Source organism: Bactrocera neohumeralis, chromosome 3, assembly GCF_024586455.1.
Source record: "Bactrocera neohumeralis isolate Rockhampton chromosome 3, APGP_CSIRO_Bneo_wtdbg2-racon-allhic-juicebox.fasta_v2, whole genome shotgun sequence".
Classification (NCBI taxonomy): domain Eukaryota; kingdom Metazoa; phylum Arthropoda; class Insecta; order Diptera; family Tephritidae; genus Bactrocera; species Bactrocera neohumeralis.
This window is the reverse complement of record NC_065920.1, coordinates 17,867,832-17,882,495: the sequence shown is the minus strand read 5'-3', so window position 1 is coordinate 17,882,495 and position 14,664 is coordinate 17,867,832. Positions and strand designations below refer to the sequence as shown.

General features: G+C 36.6%; 4 protein-coding genes across 6 annotated transcripts in view; 3 read left to right on the top strand and 1 right to left on the bottom strand.

The window, feature by feature from the left end:
• LOC126752459 (proto-oncogene tyrosine-protein kinase receptor Ret) overlaps positions 1–5,559 on the top strand; it is a 45,546-nt gene extending 39,987 nt beyond the window's left edge. For both annotated transcript variants that reach the window (XM_050463265.1, XM_050463266.1), the window contains 7 exons: positions 51–216; positions 276–373; positions 445–827; positions 1,463–2,723; positions 3,382–3,522; positions 3,593–3,783; positions 3,867–5,559. In XM_050463265.1, the coding sequence (XP_050319222.1) occupies positions 51–216; positions 276–373; positions 445–827; positions 1,463–2,723; positions 3,382–3,522; positions 3,593–3,783; positions 3,867–4,581 (2,955 nt within the window). In that variant the 3' untranslated portion in view covers positions 4,582–5,559. The remainder of the gene's footprint in view (positions 1–50; positions 217–275; positions 374–444; positions 828–1,462; positions 2,724–3,381; positions 3,523–3,592; positions 3,784–3,866) is intronic.
• Positions 5,560–5,993: 434 nt separating this feature from the next.
• On the top strand, positions 5,994–8,852 carry LOC126752463 (elongation factor G, mitochondrial). The gene is made up of 5 exons (XM_050463276.1): positions 5,994–6,153; positions 6,270–7,025; positions 7,091–7,733; positions 7,793–8,414; positions 8,485–8,852. Exons 1-5 carry the CDS (start codon positions 6,082–6,084, stop codon positions 8,624–8,626), a joined length of 2,235 nt encoding a protein of 744 aa, XP_050319233.1. The 5' UTR covers positions 5,994–6,081; the 3' UTR covers positions 8,627–8,852.
• Positions 8,853–9,339: 487 nt separating this feature from the next.
• LOC126752476 (thioredoxin domain-containing protein 17) lies at positions 9,340–11,433 on the top strand. 2 transcript variants are annotated; one of them, XM_050463293.1, is made up of 3 exons: positions 9,340–9,712; positions 9,784–9,865; positions 10,338–10,614. In XM_050463293.1, the coding sequence occupies exons 1-3, from the start codon at positions 9,562–9,564 to the stop codon at positions 10,498–10,500; spliced, it is 396 nt and encodes a 131-aa protein (XP_050319250.1). In that variant the 5' UTR covers positions 9,340–9,561; the 3' UTR covers positions 10,501–10,614. The 2 variants fall into 2 exon arrangements, with proteins under 2 accessions (XP_050319250.1, XP_050319251.1); XM_050463294.1 differs by lacking the exon at positions 10,338–10,614 and adding an exon at positions 11,107–11,433 and having other exon boundaries at positions 9,349–9,712.
• Positions 11,420–13,950, bottom strand: LOC126752464 (vacuolar protein sorting-associated protein 52 homolog). Its single transcript, XM_050463277.1, has 6 exons — positions 13,074–13,950; positions 12,788–13,003; positions 12,558–12,713; positions 12,380–12,498; positions 12,195–12,315; positions 11,420–12,125 (listed from the first exon to the last, which is right to left on the bottom strand). The coding sequence occupies exons 1-6, from the start codon at positions 13,815–13,817 to the stop codon at positions 11,496–11,498; spliced, it is 1,986 nt and encodes a 661-aa protein (XP_050319234.1). The 5' UTR covers positions 13,818–13,950; the 3' UTR covers positions 11,420–11,495.
• Positions 13,951–14,664: the final 714 nt, after the last annotated feature.

The window sequence follows — 14,664 nt, the reverse complement described above, 5'->3', positions numbered from 1 at the left end:
ACATAACGCATATTTCCTTTGTTAGAAAACTCACTCCTCTCTTTTTTCAGGGCGATACAATTGGCAATAAGATTATCTTCACGGATAGAGATTCGCTCACATCGAACACGCATTTAACTTATGAGATTTTCAATGACACCAGCGAATTGGTGCGACCCGATTGCACCGCCTACGAAGCTGATCATACTGGAAAAATAAAGTCCATCTTCAGTTGTCGTAAGTACGGACGTAACGAACTTAAACTCAATTACAACTTTTTTTCTTAATTTGTTTAGAGATACTATTTGCGCGCAACGGCATTTTGAGTCAATCATCATATTGCTTCAGTTTGATTGCAAGCGATAATACCGTCAATGCTAATACAATAAAAACAGTAAGTCCTCAGTGGATTTATTTAGTAAAAAAGAAAGTAAATAATATATACTATGTATTGTATTCCTGCAGGCCAAAGCGAACATATGTCTAAGCTCCGATCCAAATAAGATACACGAGGCTGATCGACCGCGCGTTTTGGAGTTGCGCCAACAACGTGGCATGAGCCGACGTCTAACCAACTTGGCTGACTCGATACTGGAAAACGATAATAAAGGTTTCTTAGCACCAAGCATTTTGAGCACCTATCCAAAGGATGTTTTTCTGCATCGCACAGCTATGTCTTATAGTCGTGTGGCACAGCCAGAGAACTATCAGAGTTTAATGGAAATGTCCGAGGTGCGCTTCACGATCGCTGAAGATCGTAGTGGCGCTTTTGGCATAACAACGTCAGCGGGCATCATTTATGTGAAGGATACAGCGGCTTTGGAGCAATCACCGGAAACGGTTTACTTGTGAGTATTATTATGAACTGTAATAAGTTTTGAAGTAATGTCAGATAATACTGAGGCTTTATGGGGCAGCTCGGTTCAATTAGCTATGAATTAGCTATTGAGAAGAGGGACGGAAAACATTTTCTTTGAAGGCGTCCAAATCTTTCGTAATGTTATGGAAAGCTACACCCTTTTCGACAACTGAGATCTCTCATATCTCCTGTACTACTTCCAAAATCTTTCACACCAGTATTCAAGAGTGTGTTTTCTTTTGGAAATTGTGCTCTTAGAAATTAAAGTCTAACCTCGAGTTTTTCCTATTAAAAGTTGGTAGTAGGCTCTAATTCAGGAATCCTACAACTCAAGAGCACAAGAATTAGCAACAGGCTGAAAACTAGGAATTTTCAAATATTATGATTTATTTTATACTTAAGACTCAGTAATCTAAAGTAGCTCAATACGTATAAGAGTTAATTGCTAACTTGTCTGGTTTTCTAGTTGTCGAGTAGAGCTAGGAAATGAAAAAACCAGTCACTGAATAATTTTTTTTTTTGGAGACCAGAATACTCAACCCGGAGCGGGAAGTGTATATAATAACATTAAATGGATCTAACTAATAACTACAAAAACTAATTAGAACAATATTTCCTTCACAGTCTCAACATCACTTGGCACGACAGCTATCAACGTTCTTTCGTCGTCAATGTACATCTCGTCGATGGACAGGCCGACAATGCCACTTGCGAACATAAGATCAAATCCCGCAGTCAAACTTGCGCACAAATTAAATACCAAAAACAATGTACGAAATTTTGCGGACTCGGCACAAGTGGTGGCGCCTGCGTGTGGCGCGGTTCCAACGCGGGTTTCTTCGGACGCAATTATGCTTCCTGCGTGCCCGATGCTACGTACTGTACGGATAATGTTTGCGATCCATTAGAAGAACTGAATGCATTCATTTGTCCACAAGATTGCGTGGGAGCTGGCAAAATTATGGGTCCACACACATCCAATCCAAATAAGCGCGGCATATACTCGGCTTCCGGCACCTGCACCTGCGAGGACAATGGCAAGTGTATGTGTGCGCCACTCGACGACGAAGAGCCACGTCCGAAGCGTAAACGGAAGAACGACACAAAGTCGTTGGATGTCAATAAATTGACGAGGCTTGGTGGTACGGATATCACGCAGTCAGCACAAAATAATCAGGATAATGGTGTTATTGAACATGATGCTATGAGCATACATGTGGCCGGCTTTACTTGCGGCCGATCATGCATTCTACTGGCCATCACATGTCCAATTATACTGATCGTATTGTTGGTCTGTTTAATTGCAACACAACGCAATCTCATAAGACGTACGCGTGGTAAGGAGGCGCTATCGCAAAAATCATCAGCGAACGGTGATTGTGATGTACGTAACGGCGACGTGCCGTTAATGCAGTTGGAGAGCGGTTTGGCTAAATTCGATACGGTCGACTCAAAATGGGAGTTCAATCGGTCGAAGCTTCAGCTAGATGTGGTACTCGGTGAGGGTGAGTTCGGCAAAGTGATGAAAGCTTATGCATCCAATATTGCCGATATACCCGGTGTAACTACGGTGGCCGTTAAGATGCTTAAGAGTGGCGCCAATTCGGTCGAGTATATGGCATTGCTGTCGGAATTTCAATTGCTACAGGAGGTCTCACATCCGAATGTGATTAAGTTGCTCGGCGCATGCACGAAGGGGGATGCACCAATGATTATTATTGAGTATGCGAAATATGGCTCTTTGCGCAGTTATTTACGTTTAAGTCGGAAGATCGAGTGTTCGGGTGTGGACTTCACTGACGGTGTGGAGCCGATAACTGTGAAGAATATTTTATCATTTGCATGGCAGATATGCAAGGGTATGGCGTACTTGACGGAGATAAAGGTAAGAAATGTAATAATATTCTAAGGGGAAACTAACAACTAGTCAGTAAACAGATGACTGTAAATTACATTGGGGCCTCAATATGATAAAAATTGCCAGACCAAGTTTAGGTTAAGTTAGATTTATGTATATCAAGACGCTTTCGCTAAAAGATATATTGACGTCTACTCAAAGTCTATCGTCAAAGAAATTACACCCAATAATTTCTTAAGATTCAAGCGAAGCGAAAAAGATAATCTGGTTCCATTCCCACATTCGGGTCTACAGTCAAAGAAGTGACTGCCAATTATTTCACAAGATTCAAGCGAAGCTAAAAAGAGAATCTGGTTCCATTCCCACCACAGTTGGGCCTAAGTAACCGAAACGGGCCTGGATTTTATCCCGTCGAGCACTGTCAACTCGACACCATTCCGGAAATTTCTTCAGGAATGTTTTCTGCCGCTACAATATCAACAACAAGAGAAACTGGAACAAAACTTTGAAGCAAAGTCTCAACTTTTAGAAACTTAGGTTGACATTAAGGGCTTCGTACCAGCTGAATATTGTAAAATCTTAGGAAATAATTATTGTGATATATTTTAGAACTGAATGAATAATACTCGAAACTTAAAAATTATTAAATTTTATATTCCTTTCCATCGGTTCTCTTTACTTCCAGCTAGTGCATCGTGACTTAGCGGCGCGTAATGTCTTATTGGCCGACGGGAAAATCTGCAAGGTATCAGATTTCGGCTTAACACGGGACGTCTATGAGGACGATGCGTATTTAAAGCGTTCACGTGACCGGGTGCCCGTGAAGGTAATTTACGACATACATATAAACATAAAAACTATGGCTAACTAATAAAACATGTACTCTTTTCTAAAAGTGGATGGCGCCCGAATCATTGGCCGACCATGTCTACACCACCAAATCCGATGTGTGGGCTTTTGGTGTGCTCTGTTGGGAGTTAATTACGCTAGGCGCATCACCATATCCCGGCATACCGCCACAGAATCTCTATCATTTATTGAAAACCGGCTATCGCATGGAGAAACCCGAAAACTGTTCGGAAGAAATGTGAGTGGAAACAACAGACCTAATAAAAAATAAATTAATAAAAAATTTATATTGAATAAATATGCCTGCCCTCCCACCCACAGCTACTCCATTGTGCGCACATGTTGGATCGACGATCCGAACGCGCGTCCATCCTTCAAGTATCTCGCTTCGCAATTCGAAAAGTTACTCGGCAATAATGCCAAATTTATCGAAATGGAGTCGAGCGCCATTTCAAATCCCATGTATTGCATGGATGAGGCCAAACTAATTGGCGCATCACAACCGGATTTAACCGCATGCCTCGAAAAGCAGCTGGGCGAGCCCGATCCGTTGGAGCATCTCTGGCAGTCACCGAAAATTTGCTATGACACACAAGAATGTCCGAGTAGTCGGGAATTCTCTACAAATTTCAGCATGGAATTCCAACAGACACCACCACCGCCCGGCTATGATGTGCCACGCCCACTTATCGAGGCAGCTACCACAGAGCAGACGTTACGTTATGAAAATGATTTGCGTTTTCCATTAAACATACGTAAGTCCGTATGTAACGCCAGTATTACGTCGAATAGTCAAAATGGCAGCAAAGCTGGTGGTGGTTATGGTGTTGGTGCCGAAGCGGATGGCAGCGACGGCGTGGCGGCACATTATTCGATGCCAGTGAAACGTGGACGCTCCTATGTGGATATGACCAACAAGACGTTCATACCCGATAACTTGGATAGTGATGAGTTTGAGAAACATCTCTCGAAGACAATCTCATTTCGATTTTCTAGTCAACTGAATTTGAAGGAGCAAGACTTTGGCGCTGTTTAAGATTATATAAGGTTACCATACCATAAGGCTGGCTGGTTGCATAGGCAATTTTTTATTTATAAATTTGTTTACTTATAGTATTTTATAATGTATTTGTATATGTGTATGTAAAGTAAATTGTTGATTAGTTTTAGTTCATGAATTTATAAAATTAGTTAAATTATTTGTGTTTAAGGAATTTTGAGGTTAGTGGAGAGGCTAATTTTTATATGAAATCTCGATGTATACATGTTTGTATGTGTGTGTGTGTGTGTAATTATAACGCATTTGAATTAAGTTTGGCTAGATTAATTGCCAAAAAACTATTCTGGTAATAAAATTTAAAGTTTTTTTAAGTTTCGGCAAATTTTTCCCATTAAAAAAATTAATCGTGATTAATTACAACAAAAAATTAACCGTAATAATTTTTTTTAATTTTTTAAACTAATAAAATTAATAAAATTTAAAGATTTTTTCTTAAGGTTTAGCAATTTTTCCCATTAAAAAATTAATCGTGATTAATTACAATAAAAAATTAACCGTAATTATTTTTTTTTAATTTTTAAAGTTAAGCTTCATGTTAAATTTCAACTTTTTGGGAGAATTTTTCAAAATGATTGTAAAGTATAGCAAAAATAAATTATAATTTTTAAAATTTCAAATTTATTTATTATAAGGTATAATTAAATATTTCTATGTGATGAATTATTTACTATAAATCGTGAATTATAAACATAATTACATACAAACATCTACTAAACTAAACTTATTAAACATTCCTAATGTTGAGCACACGAAAAAAAATATTACGGAACTTTAGGCAAAAAACGAAAGTCCGAAGTCCGACAAGCCACGATTTACATGCCCTAATTTATTAATTAAGCTTTCCTATTGTACCTACATTTAAAATAAAAGTTATATAAGATAAAATAAAATTATGAAATTTCAAATAAAAGCTAAAAATTGTTTATATAGTTAGGTTATGTTCGACTAAGATACAACTCGAATGTACATAGACAAAGAAAGGGGGGCGTGGGGTCAAAAATAAATCGCTAACTAATATATTGTATATTTCTTACAAATTTCAATTTTTGGGAACCAGGTGGGGAAAAGAGAGATTTTATTTTATATGGGACCGCGCTGATTGCTTATTGGTACCCGTATAATACAAAAAAAAATTAAATAACATATCTAATTAAGGTTCCCTTTTTAATAACTATTATTTTCTTAATTTTATTTTTCAATAATTTTAACTACTTATAAATTTTTTTATACTTTTTAACAAAAATTTTTTTGTAAATTAATTTAATTCCTTTTTCCAGTTCTCGCAATTCTAATTCTTCATAAACACCCTGTACTCGAGATATCTCTCCAAATATTTTATATTTTTTTATTTCAACCCCCAATTAGACAGCTGTTAGCAAAGCATGTATTGAAAGGTTCTTTTCGTATTTGGCTGATACCAGGAGGGGCAACCAACAATAGACAACAACATAATCAGTCTAATTAAAAGTAGTTAAAATGACTATTTTTACGCGTATTATCGTCTCAAATTTGCCTAAACGCATTGGTGCACTTAAGACGTTACAGCAGGCAAGTAAAACTGTGTAAATTACTACAAAATAAAGATGCCATAAATCCAACACTAGGTTATGTAATTTTCGTGTTTTTAAATTGTTATATATTTTCTTTTCAATGAAAACCTACAGTGTGGCTATTGTACACATCTAAAATATGCTGAACACAAACCGATTGAGAGAATACGTAATATTGGTATTTCGGCACACATAGACAGCGGTAAAACTACGCTTACCGAACGTATACTCTTTTATACCGGTCGCATTGCACAGATGCATGAGGTACGTGGTAAAGACAATGTTGGTGCTACTATGGATTCGATGGAGTTGGAGCGTCAACGTGGTATAACTATACAATCGGCAGCCACTTATACAATTTGGAAGGATTACAACATTAACATTATTGACACACCTGGTCACGTGGATTTCACAGTGGAAGTAGAACGTGCGCTGCGTGTTTTAGATGGTGCTGTGTTGGTGCTATGCGCTGTAGGTGGCGTACAGAGTCAAACACTAACTGTGAATAGGCAAATGAAACGTTACAATGTACCATGCTTGGCCTTCATCAACAAATTGGATCGCACGGGTGCTAATCCTTATCGTGTGCTTTCGCATATGCGTTCAAAAATGAATCACAATGCAGCTTTCATACAGTTGCCAATCGGCGTGGAGAGCAATTGCAAGGGTATCGTCGATTTAGTAACTGAGAAAGCGATTTATTTCGAAGGCAACCACGGTATGGAGCTGCGTTATGATGAGATACCGAAAGATATGCGGGCAGAGTCAATCGATCGTCGTCAAGAGCTTATCGAACATCTCTCAAATGTAGACGAAAAATTGGGTGAACTATTTCTAGAGGAAAAAACACCAACTGAAGCCGATATAAAGGTGCGTAGTGTGGTATTATTTAATGTTTGAAAGTTTTTGAACAAACTTTTATTATTGTTTTCTAGAGCGCTATACGACGTACGTGCATTAAACGCACTTTCACGCCTGTTATGGTGGGCACTGCATTGAAAAATAAAGGTGTACAACCTCTATTAGATGGTGTGCTCGATTATCTGCCGAACCCTGGCGAAGTGGAGAATGTTGCTTTCATTGAAAAAGAAGGCGAAGAACCCGAAAAGGTCGTGCTCAATCCTGCACGTGACGGTAAAGATCCTTTCATTAGTTTGGCTTTTAAATTGGAAGCTGGTCGTTTCGGTCAGCTCACCTATTTGCGTTGCTACCAAGGCAAGCTACAAAAGGGCGATAACATCTTTAATGCACGTACTAATAAGAAAGTGCGTGTAGCACGTTTGGTGCGCTTACACTCGAATAATATGGAAGATGTGAACGAAGTTTATGCTGGCGACATATTTGCGCTGTTTGGTGTCGATTGCGCTTCTGGTGACACATTTACCACCGATCCTAAAGGTAACATTTCAATGGAGTCTATTTTTGTGCCCGAACCTGTTGTGTCTATGGCTATCAAACCGAATAATGCTAAGGACCGTGACAATTTCGCTAAAGCTGTAGCGCGTTTTACTAAAGAAGATCCTACATTCCACTTCTTCTATGACCCAGACGTAAAGGAAACACTCGTATCAGGAATGGGTATGTTAATACATTTTTCTGTCAAAAGTAACAATATTAATATGCGTTTCGATTGGCAGGTGAATTACATTTGGAAATTTACGCTCAGCGTATGGAACGTGAATATGGTTGTCCCGTAACACTGGGTAAGCCAAAGGTGGCTTTCCGTGAAACACTTGTGAGCGCCTGCGAATTCGATTATTTACACAAAAAACAATCTGGCGGTTCAGGACAGTATGCGCGTATTATCGGTATTATGGAACCATTGCCGGCTGATCAAAATACGGTACTTGAATTCGTTGATGACACTATGGGTACAAATGTACCGAAACAATTTGTGCCTGGTGTTGAGAAGGGTTTCCGTGAAATGGCTGAACGTGGTATGCTCTCGGGACACAAGTTGTCCGGCATACGTTTCCGCCTACAAGATGGTGGCCATCACATAGTGGATTCTAGTGAATTGGCCTTCATGTTGGCAGCACATGGTGCTGTAAAAGATGTTTTCCAAAGTGGCTCATGGCAAATTTTAGAACCCATAATGATGGTAGAAGTAACGGCACCGGAGGAATTCCAAGGTGCGGTCATGGGACAATTGAGCAAACGTCATGGTATTATTACGGGCACTGACGGAGCTGAGGGTTGGTTTACCGTATACGCAGAAGTACCACTGAACGACATGTTTGGTTATGCGGGCGAATTGCGGTAAGACATAAATAAGCTTAATTCAAGTACGTTTTTTTTTTATAAATATTGTAAATTTTTTACGTTACAGTTCTAGTACACAAGGCAAAGGCGAGTTCACTATGGAATACTCCCGTTATTCTCCTTGCTTACCAGACGTTCAAGAACAAATAGTGCGTCAATATCAAGAATCACAAGGTTTAGGTCAGGAAAAGAAGAAAAAGAAAAACTAATAGGTGCGCGGATGTAGAATTAATAAATATTAAATATTAAGAACTATTTTTGGATAACTGAAAATGTATCAAGAACACAGTTTGTTCACATTCATTGTCCAATTATTGTATTTGTTTAAATCATTATTTAAAATATGTAGACGAAATGTTAATTTTTATACAACTGTGATACAGAAAATAAAAAGTGACAACAATTAGCCACATACAAGGGGCTAAAAACCACAAATATTTCTGTTTTTATTTTAATGTGAAATAAACTTTAAATAAAGGCATGACACATTCATAAGATTTTAGTCGTAATCTTTAAATTTTTCTAAGTATAATGTTACTAAAGAACAGAATACTTGAAAAAACCACAATAGGGGTATTCTCTTGCTCTTGCAAAACCCGGTGCACGGTGCAAGAATTGCAGATTTACAACGGCAAGAGAATACCCCTAATGTCAGGTGTATTTTATGACAGCTGCATATAGAGTTGCCAATAATAAACTCTCATTTTGTAGAATATAAATTATTTCCAAATAGCCCCAACAAACTTTAGACATTGACAAATTATTGATAATGATTCTTTTGTTATTTCAAAAGAAAAAACATAAACAGAATATTATATTAAAATTGTATAGTTGTGAGTTATACCGAAATACCTATCAGAAGATTTCTTCGTGAATAGACTCATTGTTAAAATATTATAATTTTTAAACAGTTTGGCAACGTCACCACTTATTTTCTGGAATTTGCTTTGCTTATCACAAATTTTATTTTTTCTACGCGGTGTGAACGTTTTCGACATTTTATCGCTTGTTCGCCAAGAAGTTGTTTGTCAAAACGCGTCTGCTACAGAATATATTTAAATCGTTGACTACTTCAACGATTTCACAACGTCTCTCAACTTCAGCTCGTCAACTAGCAAACAGTGTAGACAATAGCAATAAAACAATGGTTATCCAACACAACGTTAAGGGTTATGAGGCGTTTACCAAATTGGTAGAAGAATTGGAATCCAATGCCGATGGACAACCTATTCATGTGCTTTTTAGCGGTGGCAAGGACGAGACTGGGGCAAGCTGGTGTCCTTATTGTGTGAAAGGTAAATTGAATTCGTGCTTTAAGGCATAATTTTAGAAAGAATAAACTTTAATTCTGCACTTATTTTCGTAGCTGAGCCGGTTGTGCATGACGCTCTCCCTAAAGCTCCGGAAAAATCGCATTTCATTCACGTGGATGTTGGTGAGCGCGCATAGTAAGTATTTCATAATACATATGTATATTCGTATATGTAATAGAAGTTATTTTAAAAAAATATTAAGTCATACTTGTTTATCGTGATTCATTGTTGCGATTATCTTTTCGGCTCTTAAGCATACATATATAATCGAAAATAATTAGAATAGGGTCAATTAGAGGAGGTTTGAATATATCAAATAACTAAATTGTGGTCTAAAAACCCAAAATCATTCTTCAGTGTACTCCTCGCATATGTGTTATTTTGTGTGTGTAAAAATATCATATCTTAACTGATTAACATTATATGACATGATAACTGGCGACATTTTTTGACAATCATAAAATAAATAAACACAGTGTGGTCGTATTTAAGACAACTAATTGTTTAAATTAACAAAATTGTTTCGTTGCCTTGTTACAGCAATATAAAATTTCCGCATATTGTTTAGATTGCTATGTTTTATGGCAAATTAATGCTTTCCTTTTAGCTGGAAGGATCCGAATTGTCCTTTCCGGACCGATCCCCGGCTAAAAATGGTTTGGGTGCCTACTTTGATGCGCTGGAAAACTCCATTACGCATTGATAGTGAGAATGTTACTAAAAAGGATCTTGTTGATATGATCTTTGATGAGCCCATCGAACAAAAGTAGTTGACATAAAAGAATTACATGAAAAAGAAAAGGAGTTCGACTTCGAAAAATGTTTAAAATATTAAAGTGTATGTAAAATATATCAATAATAAACAGTTTTAATTGAATCTCGAACGTTCAATATGTTTTCTTTAAAAACGCTAAAATAAATAAGCCGTGAAGCTTAAATATTTATCGAAATATTTTGAAAAAGAAATTATTCTTCCCCCTTCTTTTTATATTCCGAAGAGGTGATAGGTATAAATTATTAAAGATTGATAAATAGTAACAAATAACAGCAGAAGTTAACCTTCTGTTTACAGTTTAAAACAAGAATGACAGAAGTAGACACCTTTTCTTCTTTTATTATCATCACAGCAAAAATATGAAATTATATGCAACTTACCTTATCAAGTAGAGATGCTTATCACAAAATGTAATTTGCTTGATATTATTTTTCTTATTATTACCGCTTAGCATTGTTGCATATTCTGCTGTTTGCTGGTTAATATAACTTGCTTTTAAACACTGTTTTTTTTACCATTTTTTATAATTTTCTCTAATTTTTGCTTTTTGAATTCTTCTTATATTTTTTTTAAACCACCATTTAAATTTTTTCACTTCCAGTTGGAAAGACTTGAATTGCCCATTCCGCAAGGATCCCAACACACATTTGATATTTTTGCCTACACTATTGCGTTGGAAATCGCCACAACGTTTGGATGGTGAACGTGTCAGCAATAAGGATCTAGTGGAAATGATATTCGAGGATGAGGATTAATTATTAAGCAGTGCTTATGCGAATTTGCAAATAATGTTATCTAAATTGTATACTTACTTGCTAATTTACAAACACACACCTGTATTTTAAATTAGCTTTGCATTAATATGTATGCTTGTGTAAACCGCGATATTATAAATTATATTATTTGGATTAAAATTTAATTATAACTATTGGAATGTTTTATTTTGCATTTCACTAATTTCACGTGTGTAACTCGTGTGCGTTGTTTAAATTAATAATTACTTTTATATTTTTTAATTTCCACCATTACTACATGTATGTTTGTCAATTGTGTACGCGCATTCGGTGTTAGCAACTTGTGAAAACGATGGTAGTATTGCACAAGACTTGCCAATGCAAGTTGTAGCAGTTGAGAACCGGTAAGCAGTGATGGGAATGAGAGTAATACTTCGCGATTCAACTCCTCCAGTGACTTTTTCCAATTGGCTGAGAAACTAGCGACTAACGCCAGACTACGTCGCTCCTGTTTGCGCAATTCATCCATTTGTTCCTTTTCGAAGTAGTGCTCACACTCTTTCACAAATTGTATGATGCCACCAAAGTGTGGCGCTAATATTTCTTCCACATACTCGGCGCTGCGTGCATTCAATTGTTCGCGGAATGATTCGGCTTCTTTGGAGTTGTCGCGTGTATGTTCCATCAGCACACCGAGCACCAAATCGTAATTGTTTATAAGATAGATTAATTGTTCTTTGCGTGTGAGAAAAATGGCGGCCATACGCAGTATGAAACATTCTACTTCATTCTGCAATTCGAGCAGTAAACGGCTGACAAGCTCGTTGGGGAAATGCTCCGAGATGCCTACAATAGCGGCGGAAAACTCAGCATAACGGCGCGTTATCTGTGGTTATAAATAAAATTTTATTTTCGTTAGTCAGAGTTTAGGTAAATATATTTTGTTGACACTAACATAATGTGGTCCCATTTCCTTGCTGAATTTCGTAGGATCACAATCACGTATGCTTTGTATATTTAAACGGAATACATGATCAAAACGTGGCCAAATTGCAGCTTGCAATGAGTCCCAGTATCTGTTTAAAAGTTATTTTATATTTAAGGCAATAAAATCAAATTATTTTCAAATATTTCACTTACTTATCCAAAGCGGGCACGCAGCGTTTGTGACACATTAGTTGATAACGGAATATTAATTGTATGCAAAGAAACATGGCAATCGTGTCAAAGCAGTCCTGTATATTGGTCTCCAAGTTTTTCTAAATTTATAGACATTAATTTACTTAAATACAAATATTTCTCAATTTTGTATACACACAATCATTAGCGTTAGCGTCTTGCCCATTATTTGGTTGAAGAGATCTTGTGCTTGCGTGCTGCGCACCATAAAGAATTCCGTTACAAATAAATACTCACGACAAGCATTGTCCACGAGCGCATATTGCTCGGAGCGGAATAAAGCTTCAAAGGTGTACTACAAGTAACGTACATTACAAAAATATAATAATAGAAAAAATAAGTTAAATGCTTAACGTATTTTTAACGCACTCTATTTTTCAGCTGCGCATGTGGCACAATGATTGGTGCTTCCAATTGCTGGTTAAGTATTTCGCCGCGTTTACCAATTGTAAAGATTGTGCTTTTATGTTTCAAACTTGTCGTTTTAGAGAATAATCCTTTTGAGACATTATCCTCTATACCCATAAGATCATCTTTTGTGCAGGACTCCTCAAATTTCAAACTAGTCAAGCGAGAGGAGTAACTCTGCCATCAAGATCACAGAAAAATTAAAAAAAATAGAATGATAATAATTATCAACAGCGATTTCACTTACCTTGAAATAGCTGTAATAGATTTTACTCATCGTATCGATGTATTCACTGCAAATCTCTTGCGCCACTTGCCTTTCATTCGACAATATAAATTCGAAAAAGAATTTATGCTTCAACATGGCGTTTTGCGGAATTTGATAATTTGTCATTGGTTTGCGAAATTTGTATATTTGTTCTAGCAAGTAGGTTCTTATCTTCGACATCGCCTTCAAACGCAATTTATGTAAAACTTCACTAACGTCTCCCGTGGCTTTGGACTCTTTAAAACTCAACTCTTTTACTAGTGAAAGTTTATGATTCAGCACATTCAGTTGTGTGCCAAAGTCCTTTTCCGTCACAGGTGTTTCCATTATAATTGCAATCATCTCCTCCGATACGGCCATATCCTCTATAAATTGTGATAGTTGGGCCTTCACCGATTGCCGATTTGTTAGCTGCACCGACATTGCCACCGACTTTTTCTGCAGTTGTGTTATTTCACTACTTATATTGCTCAGTACGCTTTGGAAATTCATCAACATCGTTTCCATGCGCTCCAACACATCATCACATTCACCAATCTGATTATGTAGACTAGCTATGTTTTGAGATTCCGCAATGTAGTCTTCGATGGACTTGTTTTCTACATCTTTAAATTCCTTTTCAATTTGACGCGAATACTGCCGCAGATCCGTTGTATTTTTGAGTATTTCGCGTACCTCTTCATTGTCCAACTGTTCCGTTATATTGGACTCCGTCGCAGACATAGTTTTTAACAAATTTTCGCTGAATATATGTACGCGATATTGCCTTTATTTGTAGAAATTTGTTTATTATTGCAATTTGTAAATTTTTTACTGCTTCTGCTGCATTCCAATTGGAATTTGTCAGAAGCTAACAGCTGTTTGTCAATGCAAGCGAACAGTTAGAAAATATTGCGCAGTAAATCTGCTGGTAAGCTCTTGTTTGTGTTTCATTTATTTATTTTTTTAAAGAAACAAGTATTTACCGTTAACTACAAAAACAGTACCAACAAAAACTATTACTAAATATGATTATTAAACACTAATTTTATGTGTTATTAGTCAATTAGTTATTTAGTCAGAGTATATGAGAATGGTGTGGCAACCATGTTCTTACATGACAATTTATATTCAGTTATTCCGGTAAATTGGAACTGTAATATAAAACGTTATTCAAATATTTGCAAGTACTGCAAGGAACAGGCATAATTATCTATGCATAATTATCTATGAAAGATGTAAAAATTAACTGTTGATGGGCAACCAGTGCAATAATAACAATAACGCCAAATGTTTGTTGCCGACAAATCTCTTCAAATGTGGCACTCATACGCGCTGGTGGGCTATGAGCGGAAATGTTTAAAGAGTAAACCTTGCAAAATTATTTTAAAACAATTTTATAACATAACTTACATGCATACATACATACATACATATGTAACTGCGAGCGTATAATACCAACAAAAATAAATGACAAAGGTGTCAGTTAGATGTTAACGAGAAGAAAAACGTTAATAAGCGTTACAGAAAATATAGTAAACAAGAGTCATTAAAGCAGTAAGCTATAAAACCGCTTAAATTAATTACCACT

Coding starts and splice junctions, on each gene's coding strand:
- LOC126752463 (XM_050463276.1), top strand. CDS start 6,082: ATGACTATTTTTACGCGTATTATCGTCTCAAATTTGCCTAAACGCATT. Junction 7,026..7,090: donor CAACTGAAGCCGATATAAAG/GTGCGTAGTGTG, acceptor ATTGTTTTCTAG/AGCGCTATACGACGTACGTG. Junction 7,734..7,792: donor AACACTCGTATCAGGAATGG/GTATGTTAATAC, acceptor TTCGATTGGCAG/GTGAATTACATTTGGAAATT.
- LOC126752476 (XM_050463293.1), top strand. CDS start 9,562: ATGGTTATCCAACACAACGTTAAGGGTTATGAGGCGTTTACCAAATTG. Junction 9,713..9,783: donor GTGTCCTTATTGTGTGAAAG/GTAAATTGAATT, acceptor TTATTTTCGTAG/CTGAGCCGGTTGTGCATGAC. Junction 9,866..10,337: donor GATGTTGGTGAGCGCGCATA/GTAAGTATTTCA, acceptor CTTTCCTTTTAG/CTGGAAGGATCCGAATTGTC.
- LOC126752464 (XM_050463277.1), bottom strand. CDS start 13,817: ATGTCTGCGACGGAGTCCAATATAACGGAACAGTTGGACAATGAAGAG. Junction 13,004..13,073: donor TCTATTACAGCTATTTCAAG/GTAAGTGAAATC, acceptor TCTTGATGGCAG/AGTTACTCCTCTCGCTTGAC. Junction 12,714..12,787: donor ATGCGCAGCTGAAAAATAGA/GTGCGTTAAAAA, acceptor CGTTACTTGTAG/TACACCTTTGAAGCTTTATT.